Here is a 23,154-nt window from a genome sequence, read left to right as displayed (position 1 = left end):
CTGACCCACCCCAAGAGGTTTGTTTCTGTTGATTCTCCTTTTTCCCCTACTGTATTAACAAGTGAAAAACAAACTAGTGGCTGGGAATGCAGAACTGAGTGGAGCGTCAATCATACCTACAGCACGGAAATGTTTCCACAGGTGCACAGACACACAGCTCTTGCAGCAAATACCCAGTCACAGCAGAGCGTGCACACAACAGCTCTTGCACGAGCTAAAGGGGAAGTTCTGAGAGTCATTGAGATTCTTATTGAAAAGATGCCCACAGATGTTGTGGATCTTCTCGTAGAGGTAAGAATATCCTGCTGTAAATGTGGCAGCAACAGCCTAAATCAGATAGGTCAGTGCAATATAGAAATCAGCATTTTTATTTCCAGCATCTCAAAATGAAAGAGAGACGATTAAACGAATTAGCTTTTGTACCATTTCACAGGACCTTATTCAAATTTCGTTAACAAATCAAAATAATCGTTGTGTACGCTTACCATTCACAGGGAACTAGTCTATGTTGGAGTAATTCTTAAAAGAGTATGTCCTCTTTAATGCCTTCCATTATGAATCAAACAATACATGTAGTGTGTTTGAATAAAAGCTACCCGTATTGTAGATAAATCTGAACCACCTTTGAAGTCAACAAGTCTTGTTTCTTCCTTTTACTGTTCTTTCTTTTGTTTTTTTACAGGTAGGAGAAAGAATAGTTGATAGTATAAAGTAAATCTCCTGTAGCTTTAGTAAATATAGTGTAGTTTTAAAGTAAATATTGCGATCAAACTGTCTAGAATTTTCATGCAAATGAGGCCTAAGTGAATAATTTAAATTTTGGAAAATTAAGTATTTGAAATTAACTTTACATATGTATCTTTTCTATAAAGGTTATGGACATCATTATGTACTGCCTTGAAGGATCTTTAGTTAAAAAGAAAGGTCTTCAAGAATGTTTCCCAGCCATCTGCAGGTAAAGAAACCTTCAGTAGCATGCAAGATAAATAATTTCTTCTGTTTGTTTTAAGGAAATGCCATCAAATCATCATCATTTTTTAATTTAGTTTTTACAGTTTATATATATATACATATACATATGTATATATATGTGTATATTTTTAAAGTTTATTTATTTATTTTGAGAGAGAGAGAGAGACAGAGCAGGGGGAGGGACAGAGAGAGAGAATCTCAAGCAGGCTCAGCATGGAGCCCACTATGGGACTCAAACTCACAAACCATGAGATCATGACCTGAGCCAAAATCAAGAGTTGGACGCTTAACTGACTGAGCCACCCAGGCATCCCTATTTATTTATTTTTGGGAGAGAGAGAGAGCACACAAGCAGGGGAGGGGCAGAGAGAGAATCCCAGGCAGGCTCCATGCTGTCAGCGTGGAGCCTGACATGGGGCTCGAACCCACGAACTGTGAGATCATGACCTGAGCCAAAATCAAGAGTCAGATGCTTAACTGACTGAGCTACCCCGGTGCCCCTCAAATAAATAATTTTTACTAACGAATTATTTTTGAAAAATTTTAGCAGGATGAGTTTGTAGTCTGATGCCTGCTTACATTCTGAAAACAAGGCAGCTTACAGTCAAAAACACAAATGCGATAGAACCACTATTTGAAATTGGGTCATGAAGAGATTTTCTCAAACCTTAAAAAAATGAGTAAGAGATAGCATCTATGGAATATGTGTGTGCTCTCACATTCATTACTCCAATTAACATTTCTATTAAGAGAGTCTAGGAAGCCTCTGACTTAGGAGAGAAGGTACACTTTTCAGCCAAGGGAAAACTTTATGGCTCATTTTCACTGGTAAGTTTCTTTTTTTAATATAAAGATAGCAATTTCCTATGGTACTACTCAGTGTAGGTGTTTTTCCCTGGGAGAAAACTGGCCAAGAGCAGTAAAAACTTCTATAAACAATGTTGCATATGTTAAGCACAACCAATAATTTTAGATGTCTATAGCATTTAACTGTTATGAAATGAAAGTTTTTAAAATGTCAAATGTAGTCATGTTTATTTTTCCTTTAAAGTAGTTTTTGGTTCTTAAAATGTTTATAGCTTGGGGAACATTTTGTTAATTTTTTTTTTTTTTTTAACTCCAAGGGGTCAGTGGAAATAGTGCTTAAGTCTATTGAAAATCATGGTTTTTTGTAGAAAATAGAACAACCAGTTAGTCATCGTTACATAATGTTTTTCCTTTTAAGACCAGTTTAGTGATTTCCTTACTTATTTTTTGCTTTTACTTTCCATTTTGCTTTCTCTGAGCGTACGGTAGCAAAAAGCTTTATTTTAGGCTGTAAGCTTAAATTTTTGCCTGAGAGTAGTGATGTTACATGATGCGTAGTTACTTCTTCTGTATCTCCTGGCATTTGAGCAAGTCTTTGCTGAATTAATTGTACTCCGTGAGTCTTCCAATATCTACAGTAGACTTTATATTGTAGTCTCGTCATTTTGCTGTTGCTGAGTCATAGCACCCCGAAATGAAACCAAGAACACCTACACGAAAAGATTATGCTGGAATATACATGTGTACAGATATGTATTTTCTTGTGGTACAGATTAGGCATGTTAGAACGCAGTAATTTTTTAACACCATGCCACATTAATTCTGGTTTGCGTTCCTTTTGTTAAAAATCGTATGTATAAAATCTTTTCACACAGTTAATTGGTAAGAGTACATGTAGCTGTTATATTCCCAGTCACTCGTTCTCTAAGGACATTCCTATGAGAAATGGACACTGGGGTGTCACTTTACAGATGTGATGATTATTGCAGAGCTGAATGTTAGCAAAGCCTTTCTTATGGCGTCCGTCATGGCGAAGTAAATAAGCGTCCTGAAGTTAACGTGACAAAATTGTTCGGTGTTTAAAGGGCCTGTCTTTGCCCTTGCTGGAATCCTGCCTCCCTCCCAAGCGGCACCCTCAGTTCCTTCAGTCACCCTAGTTTACCGGAGTCCGCTTTTTTTGCTGGTATCTCATTGCCAAAGAGTAAGGGTTCTGCTGGATTGCTAAGGAGGCATGCTCAGTAGCAGGTTTTTCTGATTTGGCAGAAAGCAATTGTATTTTGTTTATTAATTTAATAACGTGTATTGCACACCTACTGTGTATCAAGTATAGCTAGGCCCTGGGGCTACCATGAGGAATGAGATGGTATCCTCAGGGAGCCCACAGGGTCTAATAAGGTCAGTGCTTATTAAGGTAAATAATTCCAGGGTGCTGTGTTATGTGCTACAGTAGAATTACATACCAGAGAGAGGGTTGGGGATATGGAAGGCTTAGAAAGTTTCACAGATGAGAAAGCAAAATAATAACAACAACAACAACAACAACAATAATAATAATAATAATAATAGAATCTGAAGAAGTTTCATAAAAGGGAAGGCAGACTAATAATGATCTCCTATTAAAGGAGAAAAATGTTTTGATAAAAGTGGCTGCCAAACAATTAGAAGGATTTGTCTCCCACAAGGATTTGAGTTGGTGGGGGCAGAAGTGGTGATGGGTTCTGGGAGAGCTTCACAGAAGAGTTAGCGGGGTGAGCTTCACAGAAGGAACAGGAGTGTGCCATCGGGAATTGCAGAAAGAACCAGACCAGTAGATGTCTGGAGATACAAAAGTACAGCGAGAGTTTGGCAAATGCTGGGTAGTAGTGGCCGGAATGTAGGTTGAGGATGAAAGTCTAACATAGTGCCAGAGTCTAGGGCTTTGAATTCCATACAAAGGAATTTGGCCATTATTCTGTAAGTAATGGAGAATCAACAGAGTTTCAGCGAAAACATGTAATTCTTTGGCCAGAATGTAGTTGATAAGACACAATCGTGTGAAACTTCAGATTTATAACAAACAGTTGTTAGCTACCTGTTAAGAAATTATGTTAGATATTACTATAGCTGTGAATATATAAGCCACATAGGCCCATTTATGTGAGAGTCAACCCATAAGCAAAGAAAGATGATTAACAATATAAGGTTGTGGATTATACTAAATGTTTGTTAGAATAGGCAATAAATTATGGAGGACTTCAGAGAACATTCAGCTCAGATGGGACCTCAGAAGTTTTACAGATGCCATGCTACCTATTGGCTGATTTGCACTAGGTTGATAAATGAACAAAAACAAAGATACCAACCTATCAACAGAAGTTAAAATTATTTTATTGAGTAGCTGCCATGTCTATGCCATTGTACTGGGTGCCTTACGGCGCTTATGAGCCCTCTACTTATAAATGCCCTTCACTAAATATGAAACTGCAGTCAAAGTCAATGATGTGAATATCTGTGGTCCAGTCAGGTGGCATTTGTTTTTAAAATCTTTATATAATATTGTAGTCTTTTTTTGTTGTTGTTCATTTTTCTTCTTTCCTTTACCCGATTATAAAGACGCTATGGGTTTTAGCTTAGGCTAACTTCTGTAATGTTGCTATATACCAGCATTTAGTTGTTATGGCTGCTAGATCAAATCTTAAAAAGGTGTTAAAAAAAACTTCATTTAATGTTATTTTTAAGTGACATATTTGTCAAAGCACCCAGGAGAATGCTCGTGATTTAGATATTCAGAGAATGTTAGTTTCCTATGGGTCTCTCTATCTTAACAATAATGTAAACACCAAAACGTATATAAGAAATTAGTTAATAAGGATTTGAAAGTATTTTATAGGCATAAAGAGTATACAGAATGGCATTATTTTCGTATATGTAAAAATTGGTTTACTTCTCAAAATATTAAATAATTTTTAATCAATATTACAAAGGTGAGTCTAACAGCTAAAGTTAGGAGCTAATGTAGTATTCTGAAGTCATCAAATATTTAAAAATCGAAAGTACTTTGACTTGGGTTATACATAAAATTCAGTTTCCTGTGAGTACTGCAAGGAAGTAGCATCATCGAACGCTGAATAAGCCTGAGATTGGTTTTCTTGGCTTTTTGTTTTGTTTTTTAAACTTGACTGATATGCATCTGTGTTTTGAATTTTCAGTTCAGGATTTTAAAATTTTAATTAAAATTAACACTCTGACATTGAATTGGCAGTTTCTCTAAGATTTTCCTTATTGTTGGCAATTTGGCAGTTATTTCGCAGATTGCATGTTACAATAACATTTCCATTTTACTGTTGTCCTGAAAGTCTTGGGTTTTAGCTTAGGGTGATCTCTGTATGTTGTTATATACCAAGAGTCAATCTTATTCGGGTTTGCTTATTGATTCATTTATTCATTCAGATTTATTAATGGTTATATAACTCCACATGTAATTTAATGAATGGTGAATTCATCTACTCAGTTATATTGTTAGCCGAATTTCTTTGTTCTCTGACATATTTATTCAAACCTATTTATTTAAAGTTTATTTATCTTGAGAGAGAGTGCCACGCATGCATGCAGATGGGGGAAGGGGCAGAGAGAGATAGAGAGAGAATCCCACGCAGCCTCTGCACACACTGTAAGCTCGGAGCCCAATGCGGAGCCCATCCCACCAACTGTGAGATCGTGACCTGAGCCGAAATCAAGAGTGGGGCACTCAAGCTACTGAGCCACCCCTGCGCCCCTATTCAAAACATATTTAAGATTTAAGTTACAAATTGTAAATTCACTGAAAGAAAGAAGGAGTGATACAAAAAGTTTGATTTTCCTAATTTTGTTTAAATAATAGCTTTTCTGTTAACTGTTAAAAGTTTTTTCAATATCGTCTGCTTGAAAGTAGAAATGCATTAGAACACATGCCAGCAAAATTTGACAGACACTCCTCCTTATCACTGACCGAAAAAGCCCATTGCTGATTTTATTAAAACATGAGGTTACAGCAAGGTATAAAAGCATAATTTGCTAAAGGTAAGCCCTAAATTTGAATGTAAGCTTAGTAGCTAGTGTGCAAAGAGGGGCAGACCACCCATCCCTAAGTGTTCGTCTGATAGAACAGTTATTCAAAACAAGCATAACTCTAAGCTTGAGATCAGGATGCAACTGAGAGTCTTCATATAAAAGACATAAAACATATATGCAGTTTATAGACCCTGCAGTTTTGGAGATTTCGTGACTCTCGAGAATGTGTTAGAAGGACGCTCACACAACTAAATATTAAACAAAGTATGATCAGTGCTCATTAGTTGAGAGAACTAGGGGCGCCTAGTCGGTTGAGCATCCGACTTTGGCTCAGGTCATGATCTCACAGCTCGTGAGTTCTAGTCCTACGTCAGGCCCTGTGCTGACAGCTCGGAGCCTGGAGCCTGCTTCAGATTCTGTGCCTCCCTCTCTCTCTGCCCCAACCCACTCGCATTCTGTCTCTGTCTCTCTCAAAAATAAATAAAAACATTAAAAAAAAAAAAAAAGATTAGTTGAGAGAACTAAGGACCCAGCTGAGAAGGTGAAATGTGAAAACCAGCATGGAGTACGCACTCCCAGTCAGGCCCCGGGGGGAGTAACGATCTCTAAGTGTGGTTCCTAGACTGTCTTCAAGAGAATTATCTGATTTCTAGGATCCACCTGAGAGACACTACCTCAGCCTGGTGCGAAGCCTGGGAAGCTATACTGAGCAGCCTGGTGATTGTTAAATACACTCACGTTTGAAAACGAGTACTCTAATAATCCACATTGAGAAACACAAAACCTGAGTCCTTGTTCTTGATGACCATGTTCTGTTATACAAAACCGTGGACCCTTGAATGTTTATTGGTTTGTATATCGAATAAACTCAGAGGAACTCCAAGGAAGCACCTGAAGACATTCCTTCACTTCCTCGGTTCTAGTCATGCACCATTAGTTTTCAGAGTTGCCCTTAGACTGTATCACACAGTGCCTGCCAAAGACGTTAACTTCCCACTGGTCATTGATTGGCTTTTATCTAAAACTCATTTGAAAAAAAAAAAAAAAACAGAAAACTTAGGAGCTAGTTTAAAAAACACATAGTCCATCAAAACGCGTGTTCCATTTATTCCTCTACATGTTCTAATTTATATGCCAAGAGTAAATTAAACTGTCAGAGAGCTGCCTTGTTCGGACCGCATGTCTGGTCTCCTTTGCAGTTCTGTGCCCAAGTTCCTCTTCAGCGTCAATGGCTGCAGTCACGTCGAAGAATCTTCCAAGAGGGTGTCATATGAAGATCGCCGGTGCATTGATTGTAGGGATCAATGCTGATGTCCCCAGCACTTTGCTTACTGTCCCTTCTGTGAAGACTCAGGACATTTCTTTTAAACTTGGATAACAAGCACTTTTTGTTCGTTTTGTCCTAAGGACCCAGTATGTGTATTGTTTTTTGTGTCTGTTCTTTCTTCTACATAACCAGGGTTAATTTTGCTTTGGCCCTTAGGTAGCTCAAAGCCAGATCTTTGCCTGATTTTCAGTAAGTCATGAAAGTGACTTACGTCACCCATATTATATCTTTCCTCGTCGTCACACCTCAGATGGCTTTCTTTTCTGCCTTTTTACTGGATTATGGTGTTCCATATAAGCTTCCCTAAGTCCTTTGTGTAGTATGTGACTATATATGTATGTATGTGTATATGTGAAATGGACACATATCTTAAATTTTACTTCAAAAGCCATGGAAACAAAAATAATTGTATGCATAATACCAGTGATGATTATCTTCTAAACATTTTGTAAAAAGTCTTTCTATTAACTGCAATATCCTAGATCTTCATGGAGTAGTTTATGTATCTGTAGATACTCTCCTATATTATTTAGTGAAAGATCCAAAAATCGCATTATTTTAACTGCTGTATAAACTTTATAGTCATAGATTTAAATATTTCCTAATAATTCACATTTTGGTTCCAGGGATGTTATTAATAATATAGAAGCATCCATTAATAATAGAAGAAAATTACTTAAATTTCACTGCCCTTGAGAGACTGTAGCACACACATCCTTCAAAGAACCATTACACAAAATAGTTCGGTTGCCAGATTTTTCATCACTATAACAAATAAGGCTATATTATTATATAGGAAATACACTGCATTCTTTTTAGAACACAGATACATTATCAGTAAGATTCTTGAAACAGTGAATTACTTTTATATTTATGAATGAGCCGAATCAGAGGTACAGTCAGGTAACTTATTTAAGAAATGAATTCCTCCAGATTCTCGCCTGTCTCACTCGCCTTTGCTTCGCCATCATCAGGCTCCTACATGAGGCCTCATCCGGCCCTCTGGATAATTGTTGTTAGAGGCAGAAGTCCAGAGGGTTCTGAGTAATTTACGTTTAATTGCCTGGACTAGAAAAAATACAGCATCCTTAGTTAAAAATGCCCTAGACGCTAAGAAAGTAGAACCGACTTTTTTCAAGGAGTGGAGGATATGCATCACTGAAGTTTCTTCAGAATTTCCTTTTTAAAATGTAGTTACCAACTGCTGTGTTGCTGAACTTGAATATCCTTGTGAAGTCCCTCATACAACAGACCATCAGCAACACTGAGCATGCCATGTTTGATTCAGTTTGATTAATCAACCTCTGTTGGTCACCGTATAAACACCGACTCATTCTCCATGGCTATATTTGATACAGTAGCCTAAAAAATCAAAGTGCAGAAATGCACAGGTGTTCCTGAACTAAGAGAAAAACAGTATACCACACATACGTGTGACATGTACCTGTTCTAAAGTGAATACAGGTGTGTTATTCATTTTGTAAAAATACTCTTTTGCTAGTCTCAGAATAAAAAAAAATTAAGCTCTTGGAAGCTACTGCCTATCAAAGCTCCATTAGAAAAGAAAAGAAAAGAAAATACCTCCGGAAATATAATGTAATTATAATGTGATGTTTAAATTTAAGACTGTTTTGTTACGTTCTTGTGTACCAGTAGTGACAAAATGCATAGCACACAAAGGATTAGGGATTTAATAATGAAATTGTGAGTTGATGAGAAAATATGATTATATTTGGAGATATAAAAAGTTCCAGGATTTTTTCATAGCAAAAATTACATACATATGCCTCTAAATGCAATTTTTAGTCACTTACAACTCCTCAGTTAGGCACATTATAAGTAGCTTGGAGGGGCTTTTGTATCTACTTCCTTTAGAGTGCCCTTAGCAAAAAGTAACCAAAAGCCGTAGGCCCCAGAATTCCCGGATAGATCCTTATTTCATGCATTTTTATTTTAAGTTGAAGCAATCGATTTGAAATATAACTAAGAGTGATTCAACTTTTATGCTTTTGAAAGACTTGTCAAATAAATTCACAGATTCAAAGGAAATCTTTTGTTGGGCTCTGTCCCAATTTTTGGTTCAGAAAGTATGAACTCTTGACATAGGCACTCGATAGCGGAGTGTGGATAATGATACCAGCTCTGCCACTTAATATGTTGAGTCCTTAATTTCCACAAAATAAACGACACCCGTCATTTCACCTAAGCAGTGGCCTGGCTGCATTATTTTCATAGAATGACAAGTTGTAGAATGGTGAACCTGAAAAGGAACTTATGTCACACATTATGTACTCCTGTCCTTCATTTTACAAACGGACAAATGTATGACTTTTTATGCTGACAGTGAGACGAAAATAAAGCCCAGCTCTGCTCAACAGATCCCACACCTGCTCTGTGTCCTGCAGAGGAGAGAGTCCACGGGCGTGCACACATCAGGCGACACACAGAGTTGGGCCATCTTATCAGAGGGCGACATGGCTCCTGTTGTGTTCCAGGCGCTGGTCTCTTCCTGCCTCACTCTCATTCCATCCTCTTTCCCCATCTTGGACTGTGCTGTCTGGAGAACCCTGCTGTCACTGTGTCTTCTCTTCCCTCTGGCATCTTGTCGTCAGCCTGGACGCAGGCTCTGTTATCTCCCATTGAACAATCCTCCCTTCCTTCCACGTATCACCTGTCTGCTGCCTGGTCTCTCTTCTCTCCTCTGCCAGGAAAAGGAGTCTGTACTCTATTTGGTCACCTCTCGCGCCCTCTTGGCCCACTCTGATCTGATATTTGCCCCCACTATTTTGCTTACCTCTCTCTCTATCCCTCTGGTTAAACTTTTTTGATTGTCCAATGTTTTTTAATCTTCAGGAACTCTCAAACTTTTTGGTCTCAGAACTCCTTAAAAAGTAAAGACCCAAAAGAGTTATTTGAAATACTGAATGCAGTTCGTGTTGATATAACAACATATTTTTATGAAAAATAACTACTTTGCAAAACAAACCAAAACAAAAACCCTGAAAAAGTAGCATTGCTTAACATTTTTATAGATTTCTTTCATGTCTGGCTTAATAGGAGACAGGTGGATTTTCACATCTCTGCCCGTCTTTAATCTGTTGCCATATGTTGTTTTAAATGAAGTACGTGGTGAAAAATCTGGCCTCACAGAGACATAGAGTTGAAAACAGGAGGAACATTTCAATAGCATTTTAAGATGATTTTGCATCTTCTTTAGCAGGTCACTAAAACTCAACATGTAGTCATTTTTAAAGGTTAGCTGCAATGTAGACTCTGTAATCATAACAAACTTTTCATATTGTGATATTTAATCCGTTGGTATATCTTTGAGAGGGTCTTTCCCCTCTGGGTGACTTTATAACATTACGCATCTGCCTTTGGAAAACATTGGTAGCTGAATTTGGGGGATTGTCCATATATTGTTACATTGCAGCCCACATTATCAAAACACTTGGCTAATATTACCGTCGATCTCATCAAAAAGTCAGTGAGAATTGGGAAGTTAGAACTCTAATTTTTACCTGAGAGCATCAGTTTTATCATTGACAGCAAATTCTGTCGGTGGTTTTTCTGGACAGGAATAAAGTAGTTCATTTTCGAGAAAATGTCTGCCGAATGCTCAAGTCCAAATATGCACAGCGTGTCTCTGGGTCGTACGTTCAAGCACGAATGGTGTCGTGTGAAGAACAGCTGGTTTGTAGCTTTTGCACCTCAGCCCTGCCAGCGTTCTTTCCTGACATGACCGTCAGGCTTCAGCGTATGCCAGAAGTGCTTTCTGCACGCTCGCCATTGGATCACACTGCATATTCAGTTCAACACTGAACTCGTTTAGTTCTCCTTACTGCCAGCGCGTGGCTGCGGGAACATAACAACGGCCGGTAGAGTTTGGTGCCGCGGCCTTGACTCAGGCCGCCGTGCCAGCAGCTTTACTTTTCACTGCTTTTACATCATCAGAGCAGCATCAACGCAATGAACAGGTCAAGTGACATCTCAGTATCTTCCAGAAGTAGTTTTGCTCTCGCAAACTTCCTGCCAGGAGCACGAGGCCCCCATCCGCAGATCCCCCTTTGAGAACCGCTGATTTAGCAAACTAGCCTTTTGTTGGACTGAAGCGTGAAACTTACTTCTTCTTAATTAAAACTCTCATACGTACTTTGAGCACCCCTTATATCCCAGAGATAGAAAGGTTACATCATAACCTTTCCTGGGACCCAGCGCCTGGGGAGGAGGTGGGCTAGACTTGAGAAAGACCAGGGATTAGCTTCTCTGAGGCTCCATACAAATCCTAAAATCGATTCTACGTGCTTGCTTGCTTGCTTGCTTACTTACTTACTTAATTTATTTATTTATTAGGATTTTTATTTATTTTTTTATTTAAATATGAAATTTATTGTCAAATTTTTTGTTTCCATACAATACCCAGTGCTCATCCCAACAGGTGCCCTCCTCAATACCCATCACCCACCCTCCCCTTCCTCCCACCCCCCTTCAACCCTCAGTTTGTTGTCAGTTTTTAAGAGTCTCTTATGTTCGACTTACTTTAAAGGATGCTTTACTTTCCTGCTTTCCTCACTCTGCCCACAGCGCAGTGCTGCTCTCAGAAGAGGGCCTCCTTGGGGCGCCTCGGTGGCTTAGACGGTTGAGCGTCCAATTTCAGCGCAGGTCATGATCTCATGGTTCATGAGTTCGAGCCCCGGATCTGGCTCTATGCTGACAGCTCAGAGCCCGGAGCCTGCTTCAGATTCTGTGTCTCTCTTTCTCTCTGCTCCTCCCCTGCTCATGCTGTGTCTCTGTCTCTGTCTCTCTCTCTCTCAGAAATAAATAAACATTAAAAATTTTTTTAAAAAGAAGAAGAGGGCCTCCTTAAAGAGCCCTGGACATGGGGTGCAACTCAGAGCACTGTGATATATACTACCTGGCGGCAAAACTCCCCACCAGTTAGGGCTCACGTTACAGGTGATATTATATTAAATGGGTTAAACCTGCATTTCTTGAAATCGCAGTCTCAAATTCAGCGTGCTGATAGCACCTCAGTCTTTTTTCTCTTCCTTGAATAGCGCCACGCTTACTTCTTGGAACTTCTGTTCCCGCTGCTCCCTCTGGCGGAACACTCCTCGTTCAGATCTTGATGTGGCCTCTTTGGTCTCATCATTCAGGTCCAATCCCCCACCCTCCCCGTCTCACACACCCTCCTCACCATCGCCATTTTATCTCATAGAGTTTATATCATCTGAAGTCACCTTGTTCATATTGACGCTTAGTCGCTAGGTGTGTGAGAACAGGGGCCTTTTCTGGTTGCTTTCCTGTTGTGTTCCCAGCAACCCTAGCCATTGGGGGAATGCACTCCAAGACTCTGAGCCTGCAGGGAGGCTTCAGAGGATCGCCCCTGGGACAGGGGGGTAATGCAGGCACGCCCAGACCTCTCCACCCTCTTGCCTCAGAGGATCCATCCCTGGGATAGAGCGAGGGCAGGCACACCCGGGCCTCTCCTTCACCCCCTCTCACCTCTCCCATTGCAGCCTCACCTTCTCAATTTTTTTCCTGCCTCTTCCCAGTCCTAAATCTTGCCTCATCCTGTTGATTTCAAAGTTACCCTGTAGTCTCTTCTTAGCAGCCTAAGTGCTTATTAAGTGTTTAGCTTGCTTTTGTTTCATCGAAACCAAATTCTCAAAGTACAGAATATATATGAAATCTTAAGATCTATATTCTGTATACACACACACGCACAAACACACACACACACACACACACACACACACACACACACACACACCTATATATATATGTGAGCGAGAGAATGAGAGCAAGCCTACTTTTTCAAAGATAGACACTATGTCAACAATTCTCAACCCTTTTTAAGGTCTCAGGACCCCTTTATACTTACAAATTATTGAGAACCCCCCAAAATTTTTGTTTATGTGGATTATACCTGTCAATATTTGGCATGTTAGAAATTAAAATTAAGAAATTTAAAAGTAACCCATTAAATGTTGATGCAAATAACATTTTAATGAAAAATTATATTTTCCAAGACACAGCAAATTAGAAGAATGGTATTGTTTTGTTTTTTCCAATCTACCATTAATAGAAGCCTGCCAGATTCTCCTATCTGCTTCTGCCTGTGATAGTTCACATCCTGTAGCATTTGGAAAAGCCAACTATACACTCGTGAAAAAATGAGAGTGAAAAGGGAAAATAGCATCTTAGTGTTCCTGTGAAAGCAGGTCCAAAGCAGAACGTGCTTTAAGAACGGCCACTCTAAGAGTGGCTGTGGGCTGCCTTCAGTGGCAGATGGGTTCTAGATTGTGGGGGCCCCTGCCTCTGCCACACCCAACTGGACAGCCTCGGGCATGTCTGTGGGCTTCAGTTTCCTCCTCTATAAAATAAGAGGCTTCCTAATAACCTGAGGAAAGATACAACTCAAAAATGTTAAAAATTGTTCCTCATTACTGACTTATTAATATATGATTACCAGTCATTCTATCTGATAATAAAGTTCTGAAACATGTTATGTCATATGCTCCTAATATAGGAATGCTACAGCTGCTTTAATGCCTTCCCTAAAATTCTTTGAAGTAATTATCAAATCTGAACCTACACTAGATTATTTAATGAACAAAAGACTCAACTAATATGAAAAGTAAGTTAAATATTTTAAAAAGAAGAAACAAGGAATTCCTGTTTTATTATGCTATTTGTGTTAGCCTGATAAAGTTTTGTGGAAAAAGCCACTTAGGTAGAAGTCAGAGCATAGGTTTCACATAGTATCACCATTGCGCTTTTAACAGCATATTATTTATGGTACTTCTAGACAATGAAACATTCAGCGCTAAAAAGAAATGAACTGTCAAGCCATTAAAGATATGAAGGAACTTTAAATGCTAATTACTAAGTGAAAGGAGCCAATCTGAAAAGGCTACATACTGGGTGATTCCAACTATTTGACATTCTGAAAAAGAAAGCTGTGGAGTCAATAAAAAGATCAGTGGTTACCAAGGGTTAGTGGGAAAGAGAGGATGAATGGGCAGAGCACAGAGGATTTCTAGGGCAGAGAACCTACTCTGTGTGGTACTGTAATGGTGGATATATCATTATACATTTGTCCAAACCCCTAGAATGTACGATACCAAGAGTGAATCCTAATGTAAACTCTAGACTCTGGCTGATGATAATGTGTCAATGGAAGTTCATTAGTTGTAAAAAAAAAAAAAAAAAAAAGTACTACTCTTGGAAGGTAGATGTTGATAATGAGGGAGTCTGTGGGGGGCCAGGAGTATATGGGAAAACTCTGTGTATTTTCTGCTCAGTTTTACTGTGAAACTAAAACTGCTCTGAAAAGTAAAGTCCACTTCTTTTAAAAGCATATAATTATTCATTATAAAAAATCAAGAAATCAATATGAACTTAAGTGATGTGTAATGTTGAGCCTTCAGTATTTATTTTTGATGACAGCGTATCATTCTCAATCATTCAGTGATGAGAAATTTTAATTAGTCACTCTGATATGGCTTATACCGTCTAATTATTTTAAATAACACTAGATGGTGTTTATTTTTAGGATTGAAAATTAATATGAAAAGAAAATATTTTAATTGACTGGGTTTTGCCATGTAAATGATAAATCTCAGTACCCAATTCCAAAATTAGAAAAAAGGAATCACTGAAGAAATAGGACTCAGTAGGGGTGCCTGGGTGGCTCGGTCGGTTCATCTGCCTCTTGATTTCAGCTCAGCTAAGGTCAAGATCTCCTGGTTTGTGGGTTCGAGCCCTGCATTGGGCTCTGTGCTGTCAGTGCTATCTGCCGATAGCACAGAGCCTGCTTGGGATTCTGTCTCCTTCTCCTTCTGCCCTTCCCTGCTTGCTCTCTCTCTCTCTCTCTCTCTCTCTCTCTCTCTCTTAAATAAAAATAAACTTAAAAAAAATAGGGGTCACTAAATGGAGTTTAGTTGATTTAACAGAGGAAAATATTTTTTAAGCAATTGTGTGGCTTTTCGCAATTAAAATTTTCTGAAAGCATTTTAGAATTTGTTCACTTATTCAGCAGACATTTAATGTGTGCCTGCTCTGTATACGGGGCTGTGCCGAGTCAGTGCGGGCTGCCCGGCTACATCTGGTCAGTCAGGCACTGCACTGTCGCTGCTTCAAAAGCCCTGAAGTTGGCTTGGCAGAGGCAGGATGGTGAAGCAGAGAAATGTCACGGTGCTACGGTAAGAGGGCGTCTGGGACACATAGAAGAGTTCCAGGTGGTATGACACAGAGGAGGGACCAGGTAGTAGTGTAGTTGGAAAAAGGAGAGTTGGTGATGCCTCAGCCGAGTTTACAAAGATGAGTAGATGTTTATCAGGGAGACCAATCCTTCTGACTCCAAAATCTGAGCTACTTCCACATGCAGAATTGGTGGTCATTGAATGAAATCTTACATTAAATGTGATGGTGAATCTCTGACTGATGAGTCAGGGCTCACTTTGCAGAAATTACGGTGTGCATTCTTCTGCGTTACATGTTTCATTGCCAAGAATGAAGAAGTTTTCAAACAATCTGTGCATAGACCAGAGCAAATATTTAACGGCGTGAATACTTGGATTTCTTAGTACATATTAGAGACTTGTAGTAGTAAGGAGGAAACTTTAAAGGGCTCAGGATATAAATTACTCTAATTTACTGTAAATGGAAAAATCGTCTGCATTTTAGGAGTATTGACATTGAATTCTTTTTATTTAAATTTTTTTTTAATGTTTTACTTATTTTTGAGAGAGAGAGAGAGACAGAGAGAGAGAGAGAGACAGAGTACGAGCAGGGGAGGGGCAGAGAGAGAGGAAGACACAGAATCCGAAGCAGGCTCCAGGCTCTGAGCTGTCAGCAAAGAGCCTGACGCAGGGCTCAAACTCGTGGACCGTGAGATCATGACCTGAGTTGAATTTGGATGCTTAACCGACTGAGCCACCCAGGAGCCCCTTGAAATTTAAAATGTTTTTGGGGTGCCTGGGTGTCTCAGGCAGTTAAGTGTCTGACTCTTGATTCACCTCAGGTCATGATCTCACAGTTCATGGGATCGAGCACCATGTTGAGCTCTGTACTGACAGCACAGAGCATGCTTGAGATTCTTCCTCTCTCTGCTCCTCCCCTGCTCACACACACTCTCGCCAAGTAAATAAATAAGCATGAAAAAATAAAATGTTTTTGTGGTTTTGCTGGATTTAACTGATTATCTCTCAGCTGACTTTTGTTGGGAAAAGTATGATCTTCTATAGAAAATGTACTTTATGTTAAAACACTTTTAGTTGCTCATGTCCTCTAAATGTAATTATTGTTTACCAACAGTTGTTTCCATTAAAATATACCAGAACTGTGGCACATCATACTGCCATTAAAAAGATTGAGGTCAATCCATTTCTACTGATATAGAAAGGTATCGGTAGAAGAGAAACTAGCAAAGTTTCGGAAGAGTAGGTAAAATAAAAGCATTTTTTGAAGAAGAAAACTATATGTAAGGATCAATATGCACGCACGTACACGTACAATACATATGAAAAGGAAAAAAAAAATCCTGGGAAAAGCATTTCCCTTGAGTGCCTGGGGTGCTGGAGGAGATTGGTGGTCAAGGGTAACTTTCCTTCCTTAACTGTTTATTTGTCTATATTCTCTGGGTTTCTTTTTTACAATGAGTGTGTATTTCTTTAAATTTGTTATATATTAGAAAATTCAAATAAAAATAATAATAATCATTGGGAAAACATTAAAGCTATAACAGATACACACACAAAAAAAAAAACAAGGTAAAATAAGTAGTTTTGAACTGAATGAGGAAAAAAATCTAGACAGAAGAATGAAAAGTCTATATTTTCAGAGCCAGTTTACGTTTTCTTAAACTTTGTTATTATGTAGACAGACTGATTGATCCTCTTTTCAAGTGAAAAGCTGAATCAGCTCTATTCACCCTAAATGGGCACTTAGAATCCAGTAAGGAGATGAACACTGTCTACTTTAGAACAGTGCATGAGCTCATTTTTCTAAAAAACTCCTCTAAACCTGTGGTTTGTTCTTATCCCATATGGTGATAACAATAATGGAATGTAAAACAGCTTCTGTCCTAACTTCCAGGAAAATTCTTAAATTGGTTACCATTTTGTAGTCCTCTTTTTACAATAAATAATTATAGATGTTACTCGTATGCTCGGGTGAATAGAAGTCCCTGTAAAACCATTTTAGTCCACTTCCCTGCTCCTAAGAAAAACTCCCCAACAGATGGCTGTCTTTCAGTATTAAAATTCTTTGTAGAACAAACCTCTGCCACTTCTGGGGAGTATTCCATTCCACTGTATCACAGGAAGAATATTTAATTTTCAGACTGTTTGAAATGATATAAAGAGTTTCAAACCAAAACCCCTGTTGTTTGTATTAGCAACTTGGAGCTGAAGCTCAAATAATTTGCAGTTGTTATCAGGTTATATTTGCCAATCACAAATATTTAAGAAATAAATATAAAATTGGGGGGCGGTGCATTCATTTCCCTTATTTATTAGCATCTTACCAGTCAGAACTGATTTGCCCTAAGGAAAATAGCACATTAGCTACATCTGATTTATTCTTCCTGTGGTATATATTCAGAGGTACAGAAGATGGTGGTGATGGTGATGCTGGTGATGCTGGTGATGGTGATGATGATGAAAGCTACTAAAGTGTGCATGTACTTACCATAGTAGGGTTTATTGTGTGCCAGGTACTGTTCTCAGTACTTGGCATGTATTAGCTCATTTAAGCCTCACAACAACCATGAGGTACTAGTGTTGAGGTACTAGGTACTAGTGTTGTTCCCATTGTCACATAAGGGAACCACAGCATAGGCAAATTAAGTGACTTGCCCAAGGTTCATACCAATTATTAAGTGGCAGAGCCAGGTGAGAAGAACTCTTTCCCAGCCATCATACAATGCACTCTTAACATGCATGGCATTTTCCTTGCAGAAATTCTGCTCCCTATACAACCTAGGAAGTATTTCCAGTTCTCCTCTTAGCATTCTGGCTACAGTGTGTCCATAGCAAGTTCTTCCAGAAGGAAAGTAATTCACCTGTTAAATATTTAACAGTGTTATTCAGGAAATATCTATAGACCACTTACAGTTTACAAGAGGCTGAATGGGAGATCGTGACTCTCAAATAGAATTCACCAGTATCCGTCACCATCTCAGAATGAGGAATTTTTCCATTTTGCCTTTTGAACTGGTGCCCTCCACGAGAATGACGCACTTCTAGAAAACATCTCCTTACCCTCCACCGCTCACATCCCCCAAAACTAACACAGCTCCCCTTGAACTGGTGCCTTTGCCAAACCACTTTTCACATCTGTAAATCTTTCAAAAACATGAGCAGCATGGAGACCTGGAGTTCTGGGGTCAGTGTGGGAACACGTTCTATAAAGTACCTTCTGATTTACGGAGCGTCCCCACCCCACCCCCGATTACAGCGATGTATCTGTCGGTGAAGACTGTCAGACAATGCTCTGAAAACCTGCTCTTCCTCTTCCCAGCCCTCACATGGTGGTCCTCAGAAGAGCTCTTTGGCATCTCATACTGGCCAGCAAGGGGACTGGGGCAGATGTCTGTGGGTAGTGTGACCTGTGCATTGATTGCTTCACCAAGAAGGCTTACCTTACCTGTTCTTTCCCGCAGAAGAGCTTTGCCTGTGTTTAAGCCTCCAATCTTCTTCTTCTTTTTCAATTTTATTTTTTAAGTTGACATATTTATTTTGAGAGAGAGAGAAAGAGAGCACACGAGTGTGGGAGGGGCAGAGAAAGAAAGAGAGAGAGAGTCCCAAGCAGGCTCTGTGCTGTCAGTGCAGAGCCCAATGCGAGGCTGGATCCCACAAACTGTCAGATCGTGACCTGAGCCTAAATCAAGAGTCGGACCCTTAACCGACTGGGCCACCCAGACACCCTTAGGGCTCCAATCTTCTTCGTGGGTTATTGGGAACACTTCATGGATATTGAAGAATTCACTCCTCGTCTACTATGTATAGGGATACACGTTGTTGATTAGCTTTTAAATAATTTTTGTTTACATTAATAAAGAAACCTCCATGCAAATCCAGCAGAGTGTAACTGAATGACTCTCTAAAAAGTTATTTCATGCAAATTAAAACAAAAATGTGATACCATTTTTTTCCTTGTGTTGGTAAAAAAGAAAATTTGGTAATACCAAGTGGGGGGTACTCTCTTACTTTTAGAGGGAATTGAAGGTAAATTGACATTGCCTATCAAATGTAAAATGTGTGTATGCTTTAATCCAGAGTCTTGCTTTGAGGATTCTGTCCTACAAAAACATTCACTTATATATACAAGGATCCACATACAGTACAACTTAACTGTCAGAAAGGGAATAAATGATGGAATATACGTGCAGAGGAATAAAATGCAGGAATGAGAAAGAATGATGTGGGAGCCCGTATACTGACATAGGAGGGGGGTGGTTCCATGAAGTGTTGAGAGAAGAAAAGAAAGTTGCAGAATAGGATGGGTAATACGGTATCATTTCTGTAAACAAAACTAGAAAAAACTCTCAGAAGATGCACCAAATCGTTAATAGTAGTCAACCGTTGGCGAGGAAAGGGGTTACCATGAGAGTGAGGACTGACTTTTTATTATATACATAATGGCGGTGTTTGAGTTTTTATTTGATTTATTTTTTTATTATTTTTTAAATGTCTATTTACTTTTAAGAGAGAGACAGTGTGCGAGTGGGGGAGGGGCAGAGAGAGAGGGAAACACAGAATCTGAAGCAGGCTCCAGGCTCTGAGCTCTCAGCACAGAGCCCGACGCAGGGCTCGAACTCACAAGTCGTGAGATCGTGACCTGAGCCGAAATTGGACATTTAACTAACTGACTGAGCCACCCAGGCACCCCTGAGTTTTTTTACAAGTACCTATTACCTTAATATCTTTTTTTTTTAATTTAAAAAAAAAAATTTTTTTTTTTAACATTTATTTATTTTTGAGACAGAGAGAGACAGAGCATGAACGGGGGAGGGTCAGAGAGAGGGAGACACAGAATCTGAAACGGGCTCCAGGCTCTGAGCTGTTAGCACAGAGCCTGACGCGGGGCTCGAACTCACGGACCGCGAGATCATGACCTGAGCCGAAGTCGGCCGCTTAACCGTCTGAGCCACCCAGGCGCCCCCCTTAATACTTTTTCAACAAAAAGAGTCAAAAGTTTGTGAACGGTTTTAAATCAACATCAAGAATTTCTAAAAGCCATTCAATAGTCCTAATACCTCATTTACTTATGAAAATACATGTGTCAGGTATTTGGGGCAGTGCCAGATATAATTGTAAATAGTTATAAATTGTAAATAATCGTATTCATTCCATACATTCTGTTCTGCACACCCTTAGCATTTAGATGGTTTCACGTTAAGTTGGGGATTAATTTTGGATTTTTGAAGAGTGTTTCTTATTTTTTAACGCTCAAGGATATGAAAGTAGTAACAACCTGAGACTATTGCAGGTTACCAGAGTCATAGTGAAGAAAGAGACTCTACCGGTTTCTGTTTTCCTCCCAAATCATATTTTTGCTAAGAGTTGATGTTTCCTTTTCCTGTGTGTTTCCAAATTGACTTTTAAATTTCACATCAGTTTTCTCTTATTTGAAGGCCACTTTTAATAAAGATAAAAAGATCACCAATTCAAAGGAGACTATAAATAGAGAGTACCGAAGCTCTTTCAAGACTCAGGCACTGGGTGCTTGGCACGCTCACAAGCAAAGTGATTTGCTCCAGGATCCTGCACTCAATTCACGTGTGTGTTTCACACTATAAACCGCTCCATTGTGGAGTGGATGTCACCCCGTTGTGACTTAGTCCTGAAGAGTCGAAGTCATAGATAGGGCTTTGGAGAAATAAGGTAACCTATTGCAGTGTTTACTAATGACTGATAAGTTATTTCTGTTAATTCTGTTTTGTGTGTGTGACAGTACCGTGTTCATTGACATTTTTGTGTGGCAGATTCTTAGCATAATCTTTATTTCCGTAACAACATTTATACCAAAAATACATACTTTCGTGTATACATCGTTACTTAGACTATATTTGCCTTCTTGAGTTTCAGCCTAGGTAGTCTTTTCTGGTTCCCTAAGGTAGAATTAAATAGTTTCCACTATGCAGCTGTTGGTCTCATGCTGATATATCCAGGTTACGGGGGCCTTTTCAGATAATTCCATGTAAATCTGCAGTTGTTTGTCTCAATTAAAAATAGATTTTTAGAGTGATCATGGGGCCGTTCTCTGTTTCTTGACTTCTGCCTAACTTTTTTGGACAGTTTTTATTTCCTTTGTTTCTTTACCTCATTATTTTAGACCCTATAAAATACTGGTCTTAAAAACCAGTATGTTTAGCACAGTTTATACACTAGTCCCCAAAGGACAGGCATAGTGTTTGAACTTATTACTGCATGACTTTTTACTGTTTGTTTGGACCACATTTATGTATTCATACATTCAACAAAAGATAAAGAAAAAAATAGGATGTTGGACTACACGGTAATGGAGGAAAGGCTGCTGTCTTCGACAAGATGCCCCATGAAGCTCTCCTTTGTCAAGATCATCTCGGAACAGAGACATAAACAAAGTGACTGTATGATCTGAGCCATGGAGACATCAGGCAGATGAGATTTTCAAGCAGAGGGAGCAGCAAGTGTTCAAGCTCCAAAGTGGAAACACTCTTGGCATATTCGAGAAAGTACAAGGAGATCAGTATAGTTAGAGCAGAGTGAGCAAGGGGAGAGCAGATGACGTCTGAGAGGTGGGACCACATCATGTAGCGTCTTGAGGGATGGTTGTGAACATAAGACATGTGACTTGATTTATGGTTGAAGAGGATGTCCCCGGGTGCATGTGGGCACTGATGAAAGTGTGGATATCAGGAACTAAACTTCTGGGATGGTAACCAGCCCAACCCCAGCAAGAAATACATTTTGTGACATTACCGAATTCTAGTTTATTCTTTTTTCACATGCTTGGGTGGTAGTGGATTCTCTAACTTAGCTGAGTTTCTTTGTGATGGGCCAAGCAACAGAGATCACTGTTTTAATTTGAATATAATGAAGGGACTCTCGCCAGGTTGTGACCCAAGAAAGCTGCCCAAGTGACATGGTATCAGTGCAGGGAACTGGAGACTGAGATCCCATTTCACAAGACTCCACACACACGAGTCCTTATTCTAAGAACACCCCCTTCCAAATTTTGGAGGAATTTAAGACTTTCACATAGGATCAGGTCAAGGCTGGGATAATTTTAAAAACTGTAGTGGATCCTCCTCTTCAATCCAGTGATACCTTTGTGGGTAGGGGTAAATAAGGCCTATCTCACTATTCTTGATCTTGACAGCCCCTCAATAGAAAACTGGTTCTAGGAGAGTAGTAGTCTAGGGGTATGGTGGATTCTGGAAACCCTCGGCAGAGATAGGCCTACTGCAGCAGCCAGTCCCTAGAGTAGACACTTATGAAGTGACTGCATGTATTTCTTCTTTTAAAAGAGACGCTGTATAAAATTTAACAAGAAATCCAGAGATAAAAACATGCCATTAGACCTTCACTGTCTAGAACTGTTATATCATTTAGAAGTATTGCTCTAGCAGTAAATTGCAGAGAATGAAAATGCAGACCTGTAACATATAGCCCTTTCCAGGCAAACTAAAGCTTTCATACCAGGAATAGATTTTGACCTTTTTTTTTCTTCCATAAATTGTGGTGTTTATAGATGGTACAGAAACATGAAGTTGATATCCAGAGCACAGAAGATGACCAATGTAACAAAAACTTTTAAGATTCTAGTTTAAGTAACTTTCGTCCACACTAATGTATTTTACCACAGGTTTGTTTTGAGGAGGAGAATTTTGAGAGATAATTATAGTCCTGTTCTGCAGAAAGATTTAGGCAATATTACCACTACATCTGTGCAAAGTTTAATCATAGATTTTGAAAATACTTCTGGAAATTTTATTTTCCTATGGCTATTAGCCGGCACAGAATACT

At 39.2% G+C, this 23,154-nt stretch overlaps 1 protein-coding gene across 5 annotated transcripts in view; it reads left to right on the top strand.

Annotated features, from left to right (window-relative positions):
- Nucleotides 1-23,154, top strand: part of WDR7 (WD repeat domain 7) — a 353,598-nt gene that overhangs the window by 256,710 nt on the left and 73,734 nt on the right. For 4 of the 5 annotated variants that reach the window (XM_049619906.1, XM_049619908.1, XM_049619907.1 and 1 more), the window contains 2 exons: nt 142-291; nt 873-955. In XM_049619906.1, coding sequence (XP_049475863.1) covers nt 142-291; nt 873-955 — 233 coding nt within the window. Of the gene's footprint in view, nt 1-141; nt 292-872; nt 956-7,007; nt 11,493-23,154 lie in introns of those variants that run through there. The other variant, XM_049619909.1, reaches the window with a different exon arrangement.

Source organism: Panthera uncia, assembly GCF_023721935.1.
Source record: "Panthera uncia isolate 11264 chromosome D3 unlocalized genomic scaffold, Puncia_PCG_1.0 HiC_scaffold_8, whole genome shotgun sequence".
Lineage (NCBI taxonomy): Eukaryota > Metazoa > Chordata > Mammalia > Carnivora > Felidae > Panthera > Panthera uncia.
Note: the sequence above shows the minus strand (reverse complement) of the source record. Positions and strands in the feature narration are given on the sequence as shown.